The sequence below is a fragment of the Martes martes genome (genome assembly GCF_963455335.1).
Source record: "Martes martes genome assembly, chromosome: 8".
NCBI lineage: Eukaryota > Metazoa > Chordata > Mammalia > Carnivora > Mustelidae > Martes > Martes martes.
Genome location: NC_137895.1, coordinates 108,050,456 through 108,064,209, shown reverse-complemented (window position 1 = coordinate 108,064,209; position 13,754 = coordinate 108,050,456). Strand labels below are relative to the sequence as shown.

At 50.2% G+C, this 13,754-nt stretch overlaps 1 protein-coding gene across 1 annotated transcript in view; it reads left to right on the top strand.

Annotated features, from left to right (window-relative positions):
* Positions 1–13,754, top strand: part of MICAL3 (microtubule associated monooxygenase, calponin and LIM domain containing 3) — a 195,512-nt gene that overhangs the window by 147,198 nt on the left and 34,560 nt on the right. Inside the window, exons 25-26 of the mRNA XM_080812092.1 lie at positions 143–338; positions 7,287–7,543. Of these exons, the coding sequence (XP_080668218.1) occupies positions 143–338; positions 7,287–7,543 (453 nt within the window). The remainder of the gene's footprint in view (positions 1–142; positions 339–7,286; positions 7,544–13,754) is intronic.

Here is a 13,754-nt window from a genome sequence, read left to right as displayed (position 1 = left end):
AAATGAGCAGTGACTGCCTTGGATGCTTAGATATCCTTCTGTTGGCGCCTCCTTCCTCCCTGCATACCCTCTCCGTCCCCCACCACCTGTGGTCACTTCCCATCACTTGTCATGGAACTTTGCCACTTTGCTTGTCTTACAGGTTCAAGTGTGAATGGTCTGGAAGAGCCTAGCATTGCCAAGAGACTCAGGGGCACTCCTGAACGGATAGAGCTGGAGAACTACCGCCTGTCTGTGAAACAGGCCGAGGAGCTGGAGGAGGTGCCCGAGGAGACACAGGCTGAGCACAACCTGAGCAGCGCTCTGGACAAAGGTGCAGAGGAAGACGTGGCCAGCAGGTCAGCCTGTGTCCAGGGGCTGCAGCCCATTTTCTTGTGTGTTGCTTCATGCCTGTGGTTTGTCCTGGCAGCCGCTTCCCCAGATGAATGTACCTGCCTGTGGGGGGAGGCAGCATTGTATCCTTGGCAGGGGGCCTGGGTGCCACCTACCAGCTATGTGATACTACGAAAGTCATGGAACCTCTCTGTGCCTCCATTTCCTCATCTGTGAAATGAAGGCAGTACTAGGACTTGCCTCACACAGTTGCTGTGAGGGTTAAATAGTAAGAAGTGTTAGAAACAATACGTGGCATGCTTGTCGATGGCAGTTGCCTTTATTACTCCTTTGCATGGCACCGGACCGTTTCCAGAGGACTTCTGTATCCATTACCTCGCTTGGTCATCCTTGCAAAAGTCCCGTGAGGTAGGCCAGAGCATATATCTTATCACTCTATAATTACGGAGACTGCTGGTGACTAATACTAGAATCAAGGGTTGACTAAGACTCAGACTCAGGTTTCCTGGATCCAAGTCCAGGATTTTTCCTGTTTTCCCTATCGCCTGCTGATCTCCCCCTTTCCATGCAGTCCCCTGTCTCTTCATCTCATTAGCCAGTAAGAATCACAACCCATGGGACGTAATTCAGAGATTTCAGTAAGTATTTCTTGGACACCTACCAAGGTTGGGCTTAACACTTTGCCATTCATTGAGAAGGTAACAGAACAAAAATTACAGTCCCCGCTCCTGCCCTCAGGCTGTTGACAGGTTTACTGGAGGGATAAGCCATGCGGGGAGGGACAACCGGAGGCCTGAAGCAGTGCGCTGGGCCAGTGGCAGGAGTGTCAGGGTTGGAATGAGGGGCTCCTGCTATGACCCCAGGTCGCCCGGTAATCTTAGGGGAAGCCACCTCACCTCTCCAGGCTTCTTCCTTCCTCCTCTAGCTGAGATGGAAGGTAAGTAAGGTAAAAAGGTGAAGAGTGGAGAGAAAGCCTGTGTCCCAGGGGCCGTAGACACAGCCATTGGTTTTTTGCGTGGCCTTGCCAGCGTTTTCGTGATGTCTCAGTGAGTGATGCCTGAGAGGAACGTGCACCCTCCAGCCCCCACAGACCTCCTGAGTCCACTGTCTTTGCCCCAGGGCCTCATGTTCACTATTACCCAGGTCTGCCAGAGTCAGTACAGGATTCAGAGTGCTCCATGGAAGATGAGCAGGGCCACCAATAGAGAACAAGATGAAAGATGGAGTAAAATCACTATCAGTCAGACTGTCCTGCAGGGCTTCTGGGATGGGAGCACCCATGGTGTCTCCCAGACTGGTGGAGGCTTTCCAATAACACTGAGACACACTGGGTAATTGTCTGTAGCCAAGATTTGCATTCCTAAAAAGTTCCCAGGTGATGTTGTTGTCTAGGGACCACAGTTTTCAAACCACTGCTCTAAATCTCCCAAATTTCCCTGATGATAAGGGCCACCTGGGACACTTGGTACGAAAGTAAATCCTGGACCCTCCCCTGGAGTAACTGAGTCGATGGGCCTGGGGGACCAGGAATGCCTGTTTTGAACAAACACACTGCGTGAGTCTTATGGGTGTCTTTATTTAGTTTACCCAAGCAGAGACTACTGGCCCAGACCTGATTAGCTCCATGACCCTTCCTTGGAGTAGGGGAGGGAGGAACATCTTCCAAAGGAGACCCTGGAAATAGTTCTTTTATTTTCTCTGGGAGAGAACAGGTGCCTGAAGACAAAAGAAAACTAGGGGTTTTGTTTGTTTGTTTGTATAAGATATTATTTATTTATTTGAGAGAGAGAGAAAGGGAGAGTACAGAGGGAGAGACAGAGGAAGAAATAGACTCCCTGCTGAGCAGAGAGCCCAACGTGGGGCTCAATCCTAGGACCCTAAGATCATGACCTGAGCCGAAGGCAGATGCCTAACGGTCTAGGCCACCCAGGCGCCCAGAAAACTAGCTTTATGATTTTAGTTGGTGGGCAACTTCAGGAGGTGAAGATGGCTTGGGCGGCACCCGTCTGGGGAGGGCCTCAAGTCAGTGAGGGCTAGAGCAAACAGGTGCCTTTGCAGATGGGGCAGCCAGATCACAGAGGACTTCCTAAAAGTCCGTGACAGGCTAGTTTTATGACGGCTAGTTGTGATAGAAGAGGCTTGGCCCTCCATTGGAGTAACACAATAAGGAGAAGCCCCTTCTTCAAGGTTGACCATAAATAAGTGGAAATTCCTGACTGGTCCTCTCTCTCCCTCACCCCTTCCCCACTGGTGCTTTCTCTCCCTCACCGCTTCTCCAGCAGAGGCAGTAATGGGAGCCGTCGCTGAGCAGGACGCTGCTTTCAGCACGGGTTAATTTTCCATCATGCCATGATAGCTGGACAACATCCATCTTCTCCAGCAGTGTGCCGAGCGGTGGAGTGTTTACACAGTCATCAGAGCGGATGAGATCTAGGAGTGGGCACTCTGATATTTAGAGTGGATTCATTTAAAAATGAAAGCCATGATTTCCTATTTTCCCTTGAAAACCACCCAAGAACTTCAAGTGGTATTTCACACAGCAGTCTGCCTCTGTCACTGTAGGGCCTGCCCAGATTTCCAGTCTCCGTTTTCTGAAGTTGGACCCAGGCAGGCAGGAGACGGTCATGGTCTTTTTCCTGGGTTTGGCACCCTGGCAGCTACTAGTGGCTGAGGAACTCTTGGGTTCTTGGCGAACCATCCAAGAGGGCACAGTGTGACAAGGGTATGGACATTGGTGGGAATCTTGACCTCTCACCCAACCTCTTTAAGCTTCAGTGGCCTCATTTGTGACAATGGGGATATTAATATGTCCTAGAGTCCTAGAGTTATCGTGTCCTAGAGTTAATGGGTAATTAAATGACCTAATTCATGTGAAGTGTTTTGTGCCACATGGCACTTCTTAGAGCTCAGGGAGCGTTCACCATCACTGTTACTATCCTTGGCCCTTCCCTCCTGGCATGGCAGAATCTCTATTCGGCGCATTTAAGTGTGGAGCAAACCTTGTTTTTTTAGAATCTAGTCCACATGCCTGCTGGTCTGGCTTCCTCCTTCCAGGCTCCATCATAGCCTCAATGAGAAGAAACTCAGGGAAAGTGCTTTAAGATCAGGGATTGGATAAGTATCATAGCAGGGAGGATTTTTGCAAGATGTTCTTCTAACTGGAAGGGTCTGCTCCTATTGATGGACTTCAGAAGTCTCATCTCCATGACACCTGTAAATTTAGGCGGCAGCTTGCCCTGGCTTTGCCTCTTTGGACTGTGCAAGGCCCTGTGGTAAGCCCTGCAGCGAGCCGAGCACACCTGTCCCTGCTCTCAGAGAGCACGCAGTCCAGGGGGCCCCATCCACATCGAACAGTCACACAAAGCAATTGATTGTTTCAAATGCAGAAACAGACACCTGTCGTGACAGAATGCTGATCTCGAGGACTGCATTTTCTGGCCCTCATCTCTCCTAGGAAGCTATAAATTGAGAGGTCACCCCCTCTTCCCAAAAGGACAGAGAAGTTGGTTGACTGTGTTGTATTTTGTTCTGGTGTGTAGCAGCAATTCTCCCCACTTAAAAAGTTTCTAGGCTGACTCCAAGTGGTCGGGGGTGGTCTGCCTCACTATATATTCCTCCTCTTCCCCCTTTCTCCTAGCCTTTTCAAAGTCCAGACCCAGAAATTCAGGCACTGGACACAGCCAGAAATGTAGACTGGGCCTACTGAATTTGCGCTATGAATCTTACATGACATAAGGAGCCTAGTCAAACTCAGAGAATAGCTCCAAGGTCCCAGGGAGATGATGGCCAGGAAGGAACATTTGGCAACACCTGTCCATCTATCTGTGCTTCACAAAGGGAACAAGGCTGGTTTGCCTGTCTCAGATTTCCAGAAGCAATGTAGCCAGGCCTCTCAGAAATGGACTGAGAGCTGGTAGCTTTTGAAGAGAGGCAAGGGTTGGCCTTTCCACCTGATTTTTTATGCTCTGTGCCTCACTTGCTATTTTCCCGTGGTACTTGAGCTATCATAAAACTAGCCAGTGTGGCACTTAGAGCTGTAAGTGAGGCCCCATTGCCTCATCATGGAGCCCAGTGCCACCACCCTCATGACAGGGCACGGTACAAGGAGCTGGGAAGCTGCAGTGAGGGCCCATTGAGTCTGCTGATTCCTGGGGTAACCTTGTGTGCCTGACTGTGAAGGAAGGGCAAGCTGGCCTGCCTTCTGCCCACATGAAGTTTTAATAAATTTACATAAGACTTAAGATGAGCGTAGGAGGCATTCTTATCTTTACTTCATGTTGGAAAGATGTTAGGTGATCTACGTTGGGTTACACGTTGTTAAGTAGTAAGAAAGTAAACAAGTGAGAACACAAAAGTAAGGCAAAAATAATACCTAAGTAAGTCATGAAAAAGAGTCAAAATCCAGATGCCATGCTTTCTGTGGCTCAAATTCTTACATTTACTCACCTTAAACTACCTTCTCTCAACCCTCCATCCCACTACAGTTATGTTGTACCTTCTTTTATCGTTGCGTGTTTGCATCTTATCTCCCCTGAAGAATGAGGCTCTTTTCTATGTCCCCTTGTATCCTCTGCAATGTCTAGGAAGTGCATTACAAGTAGAAGATGCTCAGTAAGTTTTCGAGGGGGCTGAATGAATGAGTGAACGAAGTAGCATTCACTAAAGGGAGCTGCTTGCAGTAAGGAATGGACTCTCTTTATTTTTGTACCTACTGGGTGAACTTTAATAGGCACTCAAAAATGTTCACTGAATGAGTGAAGGAACTTGTAAATGAGTAAACAGATACGTGAATAGCCAGAACCCCAGAGTGTAACACAAACAAGAAAATCAGGAAAGTGCCTGACCTTCACAACATTTCTCTGAGGCAAGTATTAACGTTCCCACCTTACTGACAAGGATGCTGAAGCTCACCTGTAGTCAGCTCAAGGTCGTACAGCTGGTGAGGAGCAGAGCCAGTGTAGGCCTGTGAGAATCAGCCACCTGAGAAGTCATGGGCGCACAGCCTCCTGGGCTGCCCTCCCTTCTGACCTGGCTGAAGTATGGGCATTCCCAAAACCACCCTCGAGTTCAATAACTTGTTAGAAGGATGCCCAGAACTCACCAAAAGGCTTATACTCATGGTTATGATTTAATTACAGGGAAGGATACTGATTGAAATCAGCCAGGTGAAGAAGTACACAGAGCAGAGTCCGAGAAAGTACGGACATGGAGCTCCCATCGTCCTCTCCCTGTGGAGTCAGGGCTGTGTTACTTTCTTGGTATTAATGTGTGACAAATCCCGTGTAGTATTACTCATCCAAGCCTCAATATTCAGAGATTTACTGGGGCTCCATTACCTAGGCATTGATGGACTGATTTTCTACGTGGTGTGTTCCAGTCTCCAGGCCAACTAATACTGCATGACTCAAGCCTCCACCCTCAATCATTGGTCTTTCGGATGTGGTCAGCCCTCCCCCTAAATCACATTATTAGACTGTCCACCATGACCCAAGGATTCCAGGGAAATAAAAACATTCCCATCAGGCAGGACCTCCCAGGGGCTTAGAGTTGACCTCCCAGGCCCCGAGACAAAGGCCAGACCATCTCTTTAAGCAAGGTGAAATTCTTTACTGCACAGGTATGACTAGTGCTGGGGGGTGGGGTATTATGGACCTTATCGCACTGTATTCACTGATGCCCTCTCCATGTGCACTGCCCCGCTCCAGGCAGGGAGAGAACAGCCCACCGTCACAGGAAGACGAGACCAGACCTCAGCCTCATGTGCAATGCCTCTGGGGTTTGGGGCTTTCTCGTGCCAGAGGTTGGCCCATGCCACATTTCCCCCAGCCCAGTCAACTACACATTTCTCACTGAGGGCAGAGCCTCTCCCGAAAAAGACTTGGGGAATTATCGGACCATGACATACGTCTGAGGAGCTTCCTTTGTGCGGTGATGTTTGGGTTTTTCTCCTGCTCTACAGCCCCGTGGTAGGGCCTTGAATTTTATTCTTGTACCACCTGTTGACAGCTCACTCTGCCGGCCGGGGAGGAGGGTACAGATGCTCTGGGGCCATGGCTCTGAGGGCGGTGGTCCGGGATTTGGGCTTGCATAAGTCACAGCTAGTGTCTTGCAGCATTTAGTGCTGCTTCCCTTTTCCAGCTGAGCTCTAGGCTGCATGCCGTCAAGGGAGAATGGTGGTGGAAAATGAGGCTGGTGGTCAAGGGTGATGACCCCAGGGATGCGATGTTTGTTTCCACGCCCACCCCATACTCCCTGTTCTGTAACTTCAGCGGACAGTGCCTTTGCTGCCTTGTTATGCTGCCTTGTTAACTGCGTGTTCGCCATGGTGTCGTGCTCCAGGCGTGGCGTGTCGGGGGGACATCGGGAACCCTGTGGAGCTGAACACACGGCCTTCGCTCCAGCACATGCACCTTGATGGCTAACCCGTCTGTGGCTAAGACTTCAGTTCAGACCTCTTGGAAGCAGCTCTTTCTCCCCGTGGTTCCCACGAGAGCCTTCCAACCCACCTGAGTCAAGTAGAATTGAGGTCCTCAATAAATAAAAATTTATTTAAACCAAACAGTAGGTCACGATGAAAGGACACTTTCTCTCCATTCTTGATTCCCTGGGGTCATGGGTTCATATCAAAATGAGCCCGTGCCCCTACTGTCTCTGAGGGCCTCTAAGACTAAACTTGGTGGAGTTGCTGTTCACTGAACAGAGCGCCCCGCCAGACTGGGCTGTTGGCTCATGTGGCTTTATGTCAGGGTTACTCATACGTGTGTGTTTTCTCTGGCCCTCTACTCACTCTCCTTCCCCTCATGTATCTTACCTGGGCGGGTAAACACGCTGCACCCCTCCGTGCCTGTTCTCTCCCCCTTCCTGCCCAGCAGTTGCTTTGCTGGGACAGTTTGCCTCCGGTTGTGACTTTTAACTGTCTACTCACTTCAGTTGTGTGGTTGTTTCCCCCACAGCAGTTCTGAGTCCGAGATGGAGGAAGAGGAGGAGGAGGAGGAAGAGGAGCCTCCTCTGCCCCCCTCAGATCTGGGCGGTGTTCCTTGGAAGGAGGCTGTGAGGATCCATGCTCTTCTGAAAGGAAAGAGTGAAGAGGAACTAGAGGCCTCAAAGAGCTACGGCCCTGGGAATGAAGAGGAGGAGGAGGAAGAGGAATATGAAGAGGAGGAGGAGGAGGAGGAAGAATATGAGGAGGAGGAGGAAGAATCTAGTGAAGGTCAGAAAAAAAAAATCTCTTCTAACTCTGACCTTGTCCCGGCAGCCTGTTCCATTCTTGAGTAAGGTTTCTGTTGCACATGGACTAGAGTCTGACACACAGATGTGCCTCCCCCAGCCCCAGAGATCATCCTTCCTGCCTCTCTCTGACCTTAGTTTCAGGGGGCAGAGGAGGCCATTGACAGTGGAAATAATGTCCCTTGTGCACATTCTGAGGAGAAATTGGAAGTGGAAGGCAGAGGGTCAGCAGACGGGCTTCGTCCAAATTAGGTTACTCATTCTCCTGTCCTCATTTTCTTTCTTTTTTTTCTTTTAGTTTCTGTTAAAGAAATTTATTTTAATAAAGAAAAGGAATTTGCTTTCGAGAGGATTCCTGGACTCAGAGTCCAGGATATTGGAGGCTGCAGAGCATTGACTCTCACTCTGCTCGGAGCTGTTGTCACTGAGGAGGGGCTAAGAGCCCACTAGACAGGGTTCAGTTCATGGCAGGTAGTAACGTGTTTGGATCAGAGTCCTGAGAAGGAGCATCTGTTCCAGCACTTGATCTGGTTGGCTCTGAAGTGTTCTCTTTCCTTGAACTTGAAATGTTTCAATTCTGCCCCTATCTCTGGCTGTGTGTGTCCTTGAGTGATGAGGAAGAACTTGGTGGGCTTCCTTTTCTTGCCTCTGTTAAGAGAGAGGCTCATTCTTTCCCTGCCCTGGCTGCCCAGAAGTCTGGTGGGTGGTGAGGAAGAAACTAGGGCAGGTAGAGACCTGAGTTCCCCTGACAGCAGTGCCTGTCATCTCACAGCTGTGCTCTCTCCAGGGCACATGGTGGAAGGGAAGGACATGTGCTTTTAAAGCACCCATCCCTCCCAGCCATTGTCAGAGGAGCGCATTAATTAGGGACAGCTCTGGGCCTCATCGAGTTGGTAGTAGATTTCTCTGCCGCTCTTCTGCTTACCTCTGCTCCTCCTGGAATTCCATGTGCTTGGCAGCCCAGACCCCATCCCCCAGTCTGGCCCAGGGAAGGTCCGAGTGCTAACCAGATGCAGAGAGAGCCCTTCCCAGACAGGGTGCGCGGTACTGAGATGGTCCTGAGAGCTGTGTAACTCTGAGACCCTAGTGAGGCAGGGCAGGCAAGAGGAAAGACAGCCTCCTCCTGCCCCCAAGATGCCTGATGCCAGTGTGAATGGTCAGAGGCCAGGTACTTCCGCAGGCCCCTGAGGGGGCTCCTCCAGACCTAGTTCTCCTGCAGTCTTCCCTCCAAAGACAGAGGCTGGGGGAGGCCCACAGAGGCAGCCCTTGGTGGCCTGACCCTCTCTCCCTCCTTCTGATGAGAAATGAGTAAGATCTGTGGAAGGAGGAGGCAGGCCCTGGGCCGGGAAGCTGGTGTCTTTAGTTCTCCATCCTGCTGTGTCTGCAGAACCATGGATGGCTCAGTCTCAGGGCTGCCTCCTCATCCCTGTTCATCAGGGGGGCGGTCAGGCTCACAGGGCATCCGGGGAAAAGGTATTTTGTTTGTATCATTTCAGACGTCATTATCTCTAGCTGGTGATTCATATGCTTGGTGGCTTTAGCCCCAGACACAGCTTACGGTCAAAGTCTATACCCTTTGCAGGAGAGTTTAGCCGTGCTTTCGTCCCTGCAGACTTAATTTCCTGCATCTGGAACTAGCGTCAAGACCCAGCCTGCAGGGATGGGATTTAACTGGAGAAATACCTACCGACAAATTCACCCCAACCCTGGGGCCTGTGTTCCTAGCCCATGGTGTTTGTATCTTCTGGGCAGTGGACTTCGATGGCTGTGTAGACAGTGACAGGATGTTCTTGCTTTGCACCTGAAGATAACTCTTCTCTGTTCTCTTTCCTCCCTTCCATTCTCTCTTCTCTGTTTATCCCCATGCGGGGTTCTTGATGCTGTTTGTGGGTGTCTGGCTCCCCCTGCTGTAGAAGGGGAGTACTGCCCCTGGGACAGAGAACTCCTGCAAGGCCACTGGCTCCAGCAGCTGTCAAAGGAAGAAGCTACGGGTACACGTAAAGGTACCCGCTCTGCCCGTTGCCCACCTTCTACCCTGGCTCCCTTACAGCCATCCAGAATCTGCCTTCAAGAGCAGGTCCCACATGAAAAGATCTGTGCTTTACAAACCTGTGCTGACAGGCTTTGGCACATGCCTAGCTTGGCACCTGTCCCTGGGCCCAGCCTTCATGGATGGTCACCTGCACAATAGCATGTAAGACAGAGGAGAGGCAAGGGGCAGTCAGAAGAGAAGACTCCAGAAGCATCCTTATTGAATGTGGCCCCGTTTGTGCCCCTCATATGCTTTGCTATAAGCCCCCTGCTCTAGCGAACACCTCTTCTAAGGTAGAGAACCTCCCGTTGCAGTCATAGTGTCCGTAAGTGGCAGAGCCGGCACAGGTGTCCCCAGCAGAGGGGCCCAGAACCTCCCGCCATTGTGCCTTGTCACATTTCCCCGAAAAACTGGCTGCTAGGTCTCCAAGGCTACATTTATGACAGGAAGCAGCACACTATCTGGGGAGAAGACTCACTGTCTTCTCTGTGTTGCTTAGAAGATGAAGATGGGGTCCACGTTTTTCTCTGACTGACCTTCCTTAGTCGTCTGCCGTTCGAGCTGTTGGGTGACTTTGCTGTGATTCAGCCCCATCCAACACCGTAAAGGCCGGTTGACCCAAGGAAACGGATCTGTAGAGACCAGCAGGTTCAAAGGGAGCGTGCATGCAGGCCTACCACCCCACATTTAACATAGCACGCTGCCCGCACCCACATTCGCTGCTCTTACTGTTACTTCCTGTCCAGACCACATTCTCCATTGCTTAAAAATGAAGAGGTTGTGTGGTAGGGAAGCCAAAGCCGAACTGTCCAGGTAGACTGTTGAGAGTGGGCTCCCATCAGGAGTCCCAGAGTCCTTCAGATCAGGTGGCACCTGCTCTTGCTGCCTGAATAGCAACCCTCCCTCCCAAAGTGTCCCCTCTCCAAGTTGCTGGCTGTCCCTTTATTCTCGCCCTGCTGTATGGCATGGTCCAAGTTCTGATGACAGGGAACTTACAGGGCAGGGGCTGCATGTATAGTCCTTGGGCTCTGGCAGCAAGAATCAGTGGAAGGGCTGCTGGTCAGTTCTCCTTTAGCTGAAAAGGCAGGTCTTGTGTCCAGAGGGGAGCAGTGGGGCACCAAATGGAGTTTTAAGGAAAAGGGCCTTGACCTCAGAAAAAGCAAAGAGGTATTGTTTTATTCCTGACCACGAACTCCCAAAGGTTTGGGGATTTACAGGGTAGAGCTCTGCTTCCTCTCCCAGCCATTGCCTCCCTGAACTCCCATTTCTTCCCTATAGCCATGTCCCTGCCACAGACCAGCATGCAGCATGAGACCTCTTATGGAAGGGGGATTTTTTTCTCTCTCTCTAACTGCAAAAGATAAACACTGAAGTACCAACAAAGTAAGTTTCTGTCCTGCGTGAGTTAGCTGGTTCCTGACAAAATGATACTGTCCCATCCCACTTTTCGCTTGTCACTTGGCTTGAATCTCAAAGGAGAGGCTGTCAGCATGACAGGTGGCAGTAAACACCACGCTGTGTGACACAGAAGGGACATGAATGGTGCGTTCTCTAGGACCTCACACTGTGCTGGGTAACAGAGCTGAGTACTCAGGACCTGGAGGGATGGCCCTTCGGAGGGCAGTTGTAACCTGCTTTTTTTTCTGACTTGGCATTTGGGTCCCTCAAAAGCAGAGAAGATGAAAAGAGCATCAGAAAGGAGAGTTCTTTTTGGAGTTGTAATGTATGGTTCACTTTATTGAAATTACAGTATAAGTGAAGCTTAAAACAACTAAATCAGGTTGAACAAGTGGAAATCGTGTGTGTGTGTGTGTGTGTGTGTGTGTACACGCACGTGTGTGTTCTCAGTTTTTGCCTCTTTCTGATTCAAACTGATCCTGGCAAATACAGTAACTTTTCTTTCTGTTTCCTTTCCTGTGGTGTTCCATCCCCTCCTTTCCTTGATTGTTTATTTTCTGCTTCCTTCCTCCATCATCTCTCCCTTCCTCATTTCCCCCACTTCTGACCCTGGTACACTAGTCGGGAGCCAGAGGCTACAGCAGATCATAAATCCGGCCGACCCCTTGGAGATCCAGGCTGATGTGCACTGGACACATATTCGAGAGAAAGAGGAGGAGGAGCGAATGGTACCAACCTCTGAGTCCTCCACTTCTAGAGGTAACTGTTTCAAAATCCAAGGTCCCAATGCCCCTCAGAGCACCTTCCCCTCTCATTGTTGTAGAGGACTCTTCTGTCAGGACCAAAGCCTTCAGTTTGATAAAAACGTAAGAGCCAATGAACCATTTTATTTTCCTGATGTTAATTGTGACCACTACCCTTAGCTATTGTTTGAGGATATGTAAAGTTCTCTATAGGTTAAGAGGTTATGAGCTCTTTCTTCATGGATGCAAAATAGTAAAATGAACTTGACCTTGGGAAAACCAAGACTTTGCTTTCTGCCCCCATATGACCAGACAGGGTTACTCTGTCCACTTGGTAAAATGTTCTGGTGCTTTCCTTGTGTGGTGTGTGTCTGAGTGTGAATGTACATTGGCAGGACAAGGTGGGGGAGTATATTTTGAACTGAAATGAAGTTTTAAGAAGAGATTTAGATCCAGGAGGCCTTTAGAGTAGATAGTGTAGCATGAGTCCCAGCTCTAGGTCTCAGGTGAGGTGATCTGTGTTCTACAGTAGGGTGAAAATGAGCTTTAACGTGACTTCTTCAAGGAATCGCAAGCAATAAAAGGGGAACATGGAGACTGGTGAGAGATATGCCAGCTGCCATGTCATTCTCCACACCTTCCCACCTCAGCATACCCACCGTCCAAATATGGAACCTTGGTGTCATCAACCTCTGTCTCTGACTCACTTGTCTTCGTGCTTCCATTCAGCACCTGACAGGGCCACACACCCTGTAAGGCTGAGTAGATAAAACGGGTGCTCCCTACCTTCCTAAAGTTTAGCCCTTTGGGACATGTGATCCTCCCCAGCCCCAAGTCTTCATCTATAGGCAAGACCAACCTCTGTTAACTACTCTGCAGCAGCATAAATACTCAGCGGGAGTGAGGAGAGAGACCCTGCTGACCAGAGACATCAGACTGGCCTGCAGCCATGGGCTCCGCAGCCTCGAGCCGCCGTTGACTCTCCCTGTGTTTTCTCTCCTTTTCTCATCCCAAATACCCATCTTGTAGGCTTACAACAGGACTCTGACCCCTCGTCGTTGGCTGACAGGCCTCTGGCTTGTAACGTCTCTCAGTTTCGCTTCTGTTTGGGGGCTCTAGGATGACCTCAGCTCTTCTCACGGGGACCACGCCTTCCTGTGTAACTTTGTATCTATCATCTGTTTTAAATTCAGTGCCTGACCTTCCCTCCATACGCCGCGCAGCCGTGCAGGCCTGGCTGGAGACAGTCTCCGGAGGTAGTCTGGTGATGTTTGTTCACTCTCCACTCACCATAACAACTCTCTCTTGGCAGCTCTGCTGGTACCTTAACACTAGAATTCTGGTCCTGCTGCTCGTGCATGCCAAGGTTGGCGGGGTGGGGGGGCACATGCATGCCTCACTCAGGCAGCCCGTCCTTGCATGGACCAGACGCGCACCCTACACCCCTCAGGGAAGATCTGGAGGAGAGCGCTAGCATAGACAGAACTGACTAAACTTTTATTGTTATTATTATTAATAAAGGTTGAGTAAAGGCCACATCTGAGGGAACATTTTTAGCAGTGATTTTTTTTTTTTAAAGATTTTATTTATTTGACAGAGATCACAAGTAGGCAGAGAGGCAGACAGAGAGAGAGAGAGAGGGAAGCAGGCTCCCCGCTGAGCAGAGAGCCTGATGTGGGACTCGATCCCAGGACCCTGAGATCATGACCTGAGCTGAAGGCAGCGGCCTAACCCACTGAGCCACCCAGGCGCCCTTTAGCAGTGATTTTTAAAGTCTGTAGCAATTGGGTGTGAAAGTGAAGGAATCGGTTAATATTCCACAAACCCACAGAAGTCCAGAGAAGGAGACAGTCAATAGTCAGGGACTTGTGGTAGACTCCCCAGTGATGAGGGGGGAACAGAGGATTGGTGGATATTGTCCAGCTCAAGGTAGAGGGACAAGCTGGGTATAACTAGGTGTAGTGTCCCCTGGGTCTGCCTACTGAGGTGTGGGGTCTCTTTAAATTCTTAGACCAAGAGAT